We start from the raw sequence: 10,972 nt of genomic DNA, 5'->3' as shown, positions 1-10,972 counted from the left end.
TAGGGAAATAAATGGCATTTCAGACCCTAATCTTGCAACAAATTCATCATGTAAGCATACGCTGACAAAAACATGCTTTGGTCTTGTGATCCGTGACTTGTACAGAGTGGTAGCTACTAAGGAATATTAACTAATTTAACAATTATGCCATTCATGGTATAATAAAATCTTTAATGCATAAGTTTATGGGCTCTATCATACAATTGGGCAGCTCACAAGTTTTGACAAAAGTAATCTTCATGGCTGTCATAGAACTTTAGAAAACATCTTATTCCTACAAGTTTAAGAGGCATTTGGTATAGTCCATCCAGCACATAGAATACATAAAAATGTTTTGAAAATTCTTCCACTGTCTTCAAAAGCTCCAGAATTGTCAGTGTTTTTCATAATCCTCTTATGTATGAAAGAGGTAAAAGAGAGAGGAGGAGTAAGTGCATATTGGTCTCTGGAGCAGCTGTGTGCTGCAGGGTCTGCGTGTTTGGGAATCTTCCAACTGGATGATCCTCTGAGAGGAAACTGGAAGTAGGGGAAAAGGAAAGGATAATGGCAGTTCATGCTTCACTACAAATGAAAAGATGAAACACTTCATGAAGAAAATAATCTGGTCATTGCTATGACTTTTAATAATAACAAAAAAGGAAATAAACATAACTTTGGAAATAATCTGTAAGCACTACTGTACTTTTTAAAGAAAAAATATTCTAGATCAAAAAATATTCTAGATTCTGTATATGTTTAGGATTATGAGATCCTGGATGCTTCAGCAAAATACTCATAGGGTAACATTCACAATTGCAGGTAAAGTTGGAATATGGGAGACTGGATTCCTTCACACTTCTCCTCATAAGGGCCCTCTCTACATACACCAGCAAAGCTATCCATCTCATTGATTGTTCCTAACGCTTTCTGTAGTGTACTCTTTTGCTAGAGTATCTGAAAACCTTTGATGTCAGTCAAGATCCCAGTGTTCCCAGACTACTTAAAACGCTATTTATATGACACAAATGATCATTTTCTTTGTTCTCCCACATCAGTCTGCGTGAGGATTCTTGCTTTATACTGATTACATTCCTTCTGGTGTATGGGTAATTCTTCTGCCCTGTTTGTACAGGATCTTGCACAATGAGGTTGTGGTCCAAGTCTGTGGCTTTTGAGTGCTTCAGTAATACAAATAATGTTGTCACCACTTAAAAATAGGTTTGTGAACTGTAAGCATGTCTGATCTTGATGAGAATGAAAGCAAAAATACTAGCAGGCTACCAATATCACCATTATTCTTATTTTTAAAAATGCTACAAGTATGCTGTTTAATTTCAGCAACAGTCCTACTTCAAGAAGTTTTCAGTTTAAAGGCCAAGGTAAGACAGTTAATGTTAGGAGGCAGACAAAAAAAATTGCAGAATTATTAGTGAATAAAACATTTTCTAAAATATTTTCTCATTATCTTCTCTTCAAATAGCAATGGGCTAGGGACAGCATTTGACGTGGGAAGGAATGCTTATAAGTCTTTGGGGAAATAACAGTTCGGAGAAATCAATGATGATTGACTGTACTTGGTAAACTGGGATTGAAAGTTCATTCTATACCAATGGAGAAAGACATGAATAAGGTAGTGGATGAGGCACCTATTCGCATGTTGGTCATCCAGCAAAGAAGGTATACTGGGAGAAAGAAACAAATCATCAGGGTCAAAATCTCGGTCAGAGTAAAGGTCAGAAGCAGGGAATGAAGGAATAGCAATGAAGATACTGATTTGGACTGTGTTAGGTAAAATATGAAGATGATGACTGATAATTTCCATCTTAAATTGGTGGGTCTTGAGTATCTCTACAAATGAAGATGAAGATGAAAACAGTTTCAGACAGCAAATACGATGAGTAATTTGTATTTTGAAATATGGAAATTGCATAGTAAATGTATCATTCTAGGAACGCATGTAATACATAACTGATAGGAAAGTTTAAATGGAGAATTAAGTAGGAAATTTAAATACAAGATTATTTTTATTGATAAAAAATGGATGGAGGTTTTTTTTTTAAATAACTTGCATTATTTTTGTCTACTTTGATTTTTCTTTTTAAAGATTATCTCTCTCCTAGCTATTAAAGAGTGTCTTTTTATCATTAATCTGAGTGAATAAATTATACTTTTATCTTCTTCAAAAACCACACATCATTGTCATCTACTAGCAGATAATCTTTAAGATTTCCTGGGAAAATCTGGCATGTTTTTGAATTCCCTGCTGTCTTGTGGTCTGACAGTCTTATTAGCCAATTCTAGCCATCAGTACCACCTTCCAAAATGAGAAATGGACTCAGTTCTTCCAACCAGTAAATCACCATCCTGTGTGAATGCATGTGGAGTATACAACTTGTTCCATAAAATACATGGGAAATTCTTTCCTAATTCCTGTTGAGTTCTATGTGGTCATCTGAAGTTCCCACAGAAGCAGTACGAGCTATTAAAACTCTCCTTATTGTTTTCACCCAAGTTCTAGTAGCTCAGCTCCGCAAAGTAGTAATTATGCTGTTACTATGTTTTTGTCTCATGGGCTGTGTATGTGCATGTACGAAGTTCCCATTGTTGCAAACATCTGTGCAGGTCAGCTGTAAAGTTCAGCGGTGGGAGCTGAATAAGATACACCATAAGATACAACATAACGGAGGCATGACATGACCCCTACTTAAAGGGGTACATTCCATTGGTACCAGCTCGCTCAAATTCTATTTCAGTAGCAGTTTGTAAAACTGACTGGGAGAGTAAAGCATCTAATGAAGGTGAGATTGAATTGACCAGAAAAACATCAATTGCCCTAGCATTTGAAGTCAGAAAAGATCTGGGAAAAAGATAGTCTTTAGTGATCTAGGACACAATTCAGTTCTTGCCAAAGTAGAGGAAGGCGTCTCATTGATTTCTATCAAGTTTAATTGCCAAAGTTCCTGTGCTACAACTGTAACAGTGTTCCAAGCTTTACATGGGATCATACTGAGTGATTACTCCTGGAAAACTCCATTTATCCACAGGTAATTCAAATTAAATAAATACTCACACATGGAATTGGGGTTAATTTTGTCACTTCAGGAGAAGTGAATACTTTTATAGCATATATCATATCTTCAGTTCTTGGTAAGTACTGATAAATCAGCCCAAAGGATAATGAGTGGTTTGATAACTGCATGTAGGAATGTGGAAAAGATATCTAAGAGTGGATGGCTTTTAAGTCTTGCCAGCAAAGGCATGAGAAGATTCATTTGCTACAAAATGCAGTTAGAGTCCAACCTTGCAACAACATTCACTTCCATACCAAAAACATAGCTAACTGTTGATACAGCTTATTAGAAAAAGTCACAGACTGGAACCATTTTAAGTCTTTAAAACAAATTAGGCTAATGCCTATGTAACAAGGTTGGATCCATCCTTCCTGCTTGTCTTTGGAAAGGTGTGATACAGTTGCAGAGGTCTTGTTCCTATCGTTCACATGCACAATCATTTCTTTCCTAGATTATGGGAAGATCGTGATTTGTCAGTGAATCAGTGTGCCTGCAAATTTCTTGCTTTAGTTTCTCAACAAAATAAGAACTAAAATAAAACCTCACACTTGTTTTCATCACCTCTAGGCATCAGAACAGGATGATTATCCCTGACTGAGCAGGGGTATTCAGAGGAGAAAGGTCCAGCTGTATTTTTCTCTGAAGTATTCATCACAAATGGAGATAGGATAGAATGCAGAGAGGACCAGTGATGTTACAGAGACTGTCTTCTCTCTCGTTTAGCATATACTCTCCGTACTAAACCAATCTTCAAGAGGACTCTCCAGACACAACTGTCAGAAATATTGATTTTTTTTTTCCTTTCATCATAATGTCCTAAACAAAATGTGCCTTTTTTTCTATCTGGGTTATTTAAGTTAATTTACTAAATTAATTTACTGCCAATCACTTATGACCTACAGCCTGAATCTCTCCTGAACATGTTACTCTCCTGAAGATTACTTATTTGAACTGGGTGATAGATAATTGCCTATAAGACGCAGAGATCAGACTGGCTGCTCGTTCTACTTTGTTTCATGCAGTTTCTGTAGTATTGATCCAGGCTCATAAAAGTTGAAAATACTCAGATGGAAATTTTGGGCTGTCTTACAAAAAAAACCCAAAGGACAAGACCAAAAAAAGAAAACCTAGGAGAAAAGAGAACTACATTATTGAAATTCTCTAAGTCCTAGAATACTTAAGTATGTTAAATAACTTGCAAAAGAAATAGAAATAGCAGCAAGTAATAATTTTCAGTACTTTGTAATTAGTGATGGTCTTAACAGAATTTAATTGTTATCAGAACATTGAGATTTTCACTGGCAACCAGAAACCTTTAGCTGCAGCAGCTTTTATATAGCTTCATATGAGAGAACAGAGTTCTTGAAGATAAAGGCTATCTACAAGCGCGCTTTATAGTGATGAAGTACTAAAGCAATCTCTTGCTAAATATTTTCCTTAGCCTCACCTTCCTAATAACTTATTTGTGGAATTTTCAGCCTAGGAGAACAAAAAGCAATCAGGAAACTTGCTGCAGTGTATTTGTTCATATGTCAGCCTTGTCCCTGTCTATACACAAACAAGTTTTGGTTTTCTCTAGACCTAGATAAATGGATGTTTCTAGTGCCAGTATTTCAGGACTGCAGTGGGTTACTGTAAGTCAGTTAGGAATATTCAGGTTTCATAAGACATATACCAATCAGGAGAGCGAGCGTCCAAATATATGGTATTTTGTGTGGTGTTTATTAAGCTGAAAGTTTGTATTATTTAGTCCTCTTCAAATGCAGCTTCGAAGCTATATGCACTTGTAAATGCTGGCACATTCTCACAAACATAGACTGAGTTTGCTCAGACCACTTGGAAACCCATGAAAATTTCTTTTTACTACTTATAGCAACACCATCTCCTTCTGCTGCCACTATTTGTTTTCTTGATGTCCGTGGAAAGTACTTCAAGACAATCTGTCATGCACCTGCAGCACCTGTAAGGATATGTTTTAAACCAATATCTTTTTCCTGCTTGGATTTCAAGTTTGAATTTATGCTCTTCTTTGATGCCTTTACAAGAAATTCTTACACTTTGTGGTTCTATAAACCAAGCTCGGTACACATAGTAGGAGCTATTTCAGCGTCCACAAGTTCCCTTTGTGTCAGCGTCCCAATCCTTTGTTATTTTGGGGACTCACAGAAATCTCATTGATTCTAGTTTTCACAGAATTTCATCTTTTCCTCAGACTGAGTGCTCTTCTCTGTTCAGCAATGTTTGGCATTATCTTCTCAAGCATTTTGTCCTGTATCTAAAAGGTGCATCCAGATGTCATTAGAAACTCAGAACAAATTAATTCTGTCTTTATTCTAAAAACTCTAAGAGATAAACTGGCTTTCAACTAGATACCCTAGCTGAAGATGTCAGTTTTAATGGTTTGACAGTTTTGAATTATGTCAGTCCAGAGAGTTTTCATCCCATCTCACTGTGTGCTCTTCCAGCTCATACTTTCTCAGCTTCCGAATTAGACTGCTTTGGGAGACAGTATATAAAGCCTTACTAAAGTTAGGGTATATTATATTTGCTGTTTTCTTGTCCACATAGCTAGTGATTGCATCTTGGAAGGCAAATCAGGTTGGTCAAGGACGATTTGCTCTTAGTAAATTGACGTTGATTGCTCCTGATTGCCTTCCTGATGGATTCCAAGATGTGCTCCGTGATCTTTCCCTGGACAGAGGTGAGCTGACAAGCTTAGAGATCATTGCCTCTTTTCTTCTTTTGAAGATGAGCGTAAGTCTTCCTCCAGCCATCGGGGACACCCCACACTTGTCACAATTTTTCACAGATGTTAGTTGGCCCTGCAATCACATCAGCCATCTCTTTCAGCATGCTTGTGTAGACTTCATTTAGCCTCACAGTCTGGAATACATCAAGCTCCTCTAAATAGTCCCTAGCCTGTTGGGTCTGTACTTCTGTCTGTTCCTCTGTTTCTAAATCATGCTAAGATGTCAGGGAGTAGGATTTGCCCATGAAAAGTGAATCAGAATGATCTAGATTTTGACCTGACTAGAAGCACAAAATAATGGAGAAAAGAGCATTAAAAAGACAGACTGAAAAATCTTGATCTAATTTATCTATAAGTTGGCTTATTTCTTTCTCTCACTCTCTACTAAAGTTTTTTTTCTTTCAGCAGCTGCAAGGTGATGAGTACCCTCCACTGCTATCACTACATTTATTCTTAAATCGAAACACAGGCAAATATAAAACAGAACTTTCATTCTGTACTTCTGTCATGAGAGACATAGCAAGTTTTTGCAACTTGCTTCATACACAGCCTGTTCCTTCCTCATTGAGTTCAGCATGCAAACACTGAGTTTGGAAGGTCTTGTTTGGAAAGTACATGGCTGGCCAAGGGTAATGCATACCTCTTCTTTCCAATGAAAAACAGGTACTGGTAGAAGGATTGGTACAGTGTTGTTGTTTTGTTTGTTCATCAAGTGTTTTATTTTCACTAAGCCATATTTCTGCTTACTTTGCTGCCAACACACAAGAAAGAAATGCTTTTTTTAAAAAAGTCATATACCCTGCCTGTGGCAACTCTAATTAAAATTTACATACAAAACTAGGGACTAATGTGGGTGGATTTAAAAATTTATATTTATACTACTCATATAATTCTTTTTACAAAACCTTTTTTATATGAAATACAGCTATTTTTTCAGAAATCTACTCTGCCAGTCTGCAGACTATCTGCTTTCAAAAAAACACGTACTCTTTTCATGTGGTGAAACTGGATTTGTGGTTTTCTGGAGTCCTTTGCACCATCATTAAGGTCAGGAATATTTTTAAATGCTTGTGAAATATTGGTTCTATGAGAGTTGAGTGTGAACATAAAATTCAGTCTAAAGTGTTTTTGCAGAAAATGTTTCATAGTTGTAATAGTCACCTCAACTAAAATATGGAATAATTCAAACTCTCCTCAGGGGACTGGTATTGGTACAAAAGCCAAGAGTGTACTTGGACTCTTGTGTGCTAAACAAAAAGTTTTGAAAGTTTAGAAACTGTGAACTACATTTTTTTAATATACCACACAAAGGTTAGGAAAGTTGGAACAATTCAGAAAGAAACTGTACTATTAGGGCGTGATCCTGGGGAAATACAGAAAATGCTCAGCACTTCACAAAATCAGACCCACTTATTACTCTCAGGATCTGCAGTACATCTGTCTGCAAGCTTGAGTGAGCTTTTCATGGGAATAGCGTGGGAACACAGACGTCGATGAGATGCTTTGCTTAGTGCCTGCAGAAACCAAAAATAAAATTCAGAACAAAATAAATAAAGTGATCCTGAAAGAAGACTAATTTTAGAACTTCTAGGAAAGGATCTTCAAAGGGCTGTCTTCATAGTAAATGTAGTAATTAATAAAAGCTTAGATGTAAATCCTGGGTTTTAATAGTAAATTTTATTATCTTTTATGCATATCCATATATGCACACACAGAACTGTGTCTCTAACAAGGAAATGGACACAGCACAGACAGCAAGATTGTAAGTCAGACAGCATCCACTTGCATCTTCACTTACTGGAGTAACTGGCAAAGTTGCTACTGACTTTAGCAGAATTGTGCTCTGTATTAGTAACACTTCCTTTTTTCCATGAATTAGAAATATATCATCTGTAGAAAATAATAATGTTCAGAACTTATATTAGATAAATGAATGGCAATATTGAATATCTCCATCTTTTAAGTGTCCCATAAAAGAAGTTTATAACATAAAGGTTTTTAAGACAGAACATATCCTTCACCAGCTATGGTTAGCCATTGTTTGAATAGAAAATTATTATACTTGTTAATTAAGATTAAAAATGCAGTGTCATTTTTATGATGTAAGGAGTTGTGTCTGCATTAACACCCAATGATTCTATCAAAATCTCAGAAACAAATGGACTACAATGTGAAACTTCTTACTGGAAAATATTTTTATATCAGAATGCAAGCTACAGAAATATATAGAATGCTAGATGATTTACAGTAAAAAAAATCAGCAATTGTAAGAAAAGTGTGTGTATATGTTAAAAAATTAATTTTAATTGATTTGTTCTGTGTTAAACTTGTAAAATACTACATTTTTAGACATGATGCATAGAAAAGTCTACCACAGAACAATCAGAATACTTCGCAGGGTTTTTTTTTCTAGGCACTTGAAAGCACCCAAACATCCTATTTAATGATAAAGCATTATTATTTACATTTTAAAGGTGAGGAAAATGAGGTGTTTTTAATATTTGTAGCTGGCATCAAGATTGTCCAACTATTACTCTTGTTCTAATACCAAACCATGGCGATCCCCAGTGGTCTTGCTCCAAGAAAAGTAATAACTAGCTTATCATCTTAACCACGCAGTAAGCTCACCCTAACTTCAAGCTGCAGCATTTATGGCTGAGCCTTAATGTGGTGAATGGAACCCAGATTCTCCTGCAGTCAATTGCAAAACATCCTTCCTTCCTCCCAGGCTTTTAAAATATGTCAGCAGCATGAGCAAAACTTCCCAGACGTAAGAATACTTCTATTGGTTTCTGGATTTTTATGACCACAAAGATCCTGGCTTGACAGATAGTACCTGGGAATAAAATGGGAATGGTGCACAGAGATGGAAGACACGTAGAGTGTGTGTTGTCTGTGCCAGTGTCTGTCCATGTACGTATGGACTATGAAATGTTAGCACAGGCGTCACTGAGTTAAGGAAAGTGTTGCAAGACCCTAAAGAAATGTAATAGGAATTTGTCATACCACAGACCTGGAGTAGCACTTGTTACTGGTAATACTTCCATCTGAGGAAACTATATGGCAGATGAAATATGTATTTATCTTGTTTATTAACTCTACCAAAGGAACCAAGATTTTGGTTATATTAGCAAAGGAAATTTGATATTCATCCTGACCAGGATTTAGATATCAAAATAGAAATGGTTATAGTTCAGGGTTTTTTTAATCAAACAAAAAAGGAGGATTTGGTTATAAGCATTTTAGCATAAAACAGCTGTGCAGATGAATGTTTTGTTTTCTGAAGAGGTTTTTTAAGGGCTTGGGGTATTTTTGAAAACTTTCATTGTTATATTTGGATTAAAAAACCTACTTTGCATCATTTCCTTAGACCCTTTTAGGAGATAAAGCTCATGTTTCTTTTACCAGTGGCAAAGAAACTTCTTATTTTTACTGACTAAGTATTTTTATTTCCTTTTTCTGTCTTTTGGAAAAAAAATGAGTTGTTTTCATATAAGTAAAATCTTTCCTACTTTTTTAAAAATCAATTATCTGTAAAGAAACAAAAAAAGTTCTTGAATGAACTGAAAAGCAAGTTTTTTTACTTTTTTATCCAAAAGACGTCTTTTTGTTTTACTGCCTCTATTTGTTACCCACAACCTTGACAAGTGCTTGAAGGTTAGCATACTACGTATGCAGAGAGCACTCAAAAGAACTCATTTCATTTCAACTCTCTTTCTCTTGGATGACCCAGAGAAATACCAACTTAGTAAGGTCACAGTAGTGGTGTTTGGTGATTTTTAAGCTCACACTCGCTACGTGTATATCTTGGAGCATGAACAAACTGAAATTCCAAGCATATGGTCAAATAAGCAAACGAAATCCAGATAGCATATTTTAGTGTTTATTCCCCTCCTTTCTACCTCCTCCTCATACCCAAGACAAAGCTACTGCCTTGTTGTGTGCTTCTACTCCTTGCAATTTGTCTTCTCCTTGTGAAAGAAAATAAGGTGGTTTATGTGAATCTATTTTGCTTTATGTTTTACTAAACCAAGAAGAAACATGGTAATTACCACATCTAGCTGACTTGGTGATAACTTACTGAAATTTGGCACTTATGCTCCTGTGATCACCCCTGCTACCTTCCAAAGTTAGATGCACTTTCTTCCGCAATAAAACACCCCACTGACTCTCCCAAACTTATCACTGATTCTATCTGGCACACTACCTCCCTCCTCTCTCCATCGTCTCATGATTAACATCACTATGATGTGACTCTTCAGCTTCCTGAGCAAAGAACGATGACGTTCTGCAGAGAGTAAAGGATTCATGATCATAGAAGAGATGTAGCTTTTGCAGTAATTTATTCTTCTATGCCTGGATAAAGCTCAAGATCAAGATCAAGAGACTCCCTGGGGATCTGCTTTTGATCCTTTCCCACCTGGTCCAACAAATGTAGTATCACAGTGACCGAATTCATATGAGACTATAAGAATAAAGATTTGTGCCAAAACATACATAACATGTTTTCAAAATTAGTTTCTTGGGGTTTACTTTTTTATATTTGAGAGAGAGAGCAAGAACTCTAAACAGTTGTAGCAGCCTGCTGCTGCTAACTATGGGAAGAGTAGCCAGCTGGGGTTACCTTCAGAGATTCAAGACAGCAAACTCACACAGGATGAGTGTGAGTAGCTGTCAGGAGGTGCTGCCCTCCCAGTAAGTGTGAATAAGTTGCTGCAATGCTCTGCACCTGATTTCCTGTATGAGAACATGAAGCTGAACACAGTGAGATCTTCCTCAACCAGCATAAATACCAATCATTCATATATAATATTCAAGAAACTCAAATAAGATTTTATTGCTGCTAACCCCTGTGTGATCTGAATCCAGGAGACTAACGTTAGTGGAATTCAAAAATGTAGATAGCAATCAACCATTGGATTTGGGCTGACCTCACAGAAAGATCATCAGAATCAGACCGCTCATTTACATATCTGGTGATTTCTTTTGCTAACGTTTTCTCAGTTAGCTCATGAACATGCAGCTTCTGCATTATGATAGACTCCAGCACTTGCAGCAATGAGATGAGCTCCCTGATTTTCATGTCTGCACCCTTCAAAATTAGTAAAAGTGACTTGCTTTTCTTGGGATGAAGGGCAAAGGGGTCCTTTTTTTTCTTTGAGGTGGCTAGGGA

The 10,972-nt window shown here is 36.5% G+C and overlaps 1 protein-coding gene across 1 annotated transcript in view; it reads left to right on the top strand.

Moving 5' to 3' along the window:
• The window catches only part of LOC104624309 (rho GTPase-activating protein 7-like), a gene marked incomplete at its 3' end in the record, with an annotated part of 67,945 nt that extends 62,141 nt beyond the window's left edge, over positions 1-5,804 (top strand). Inside the window, exon 4 of the mRNA XM_010291647.1 lies at positions 5,619-5,804. Coding sequence (XP_010289949.1) covers positions 5,619-5,804 — 186 coding nt within the window. The remainder of the gene's footprint in view (positions 1-5,618) is intronic.
• Positions 5,805-10,972: the final 5,168 nt, after the last annotated feature.

The sequence above is a fragment of the Phaethon lepturus genome, unplaced genomic scaffold (assembly GCF_000687285.1).
Source record: "Phaethon lepturus isolate BGI_N335 unplaced genomic scaffold, ASM68728v1 scaffold3427, whole genome shotgun sequence".
Taxonomy (NCBI): domain Eukaryota; kingdom Metazoa; phylum Chordata; class Aves; order Phaethontiformes; family Phaethontidae; genus Phaethon; species Phaethon lepturus.
Note: the sequence above shows the minus strand (reverse complement) of the source record. Positions and strands in the feature narration are given on the sequence as shown.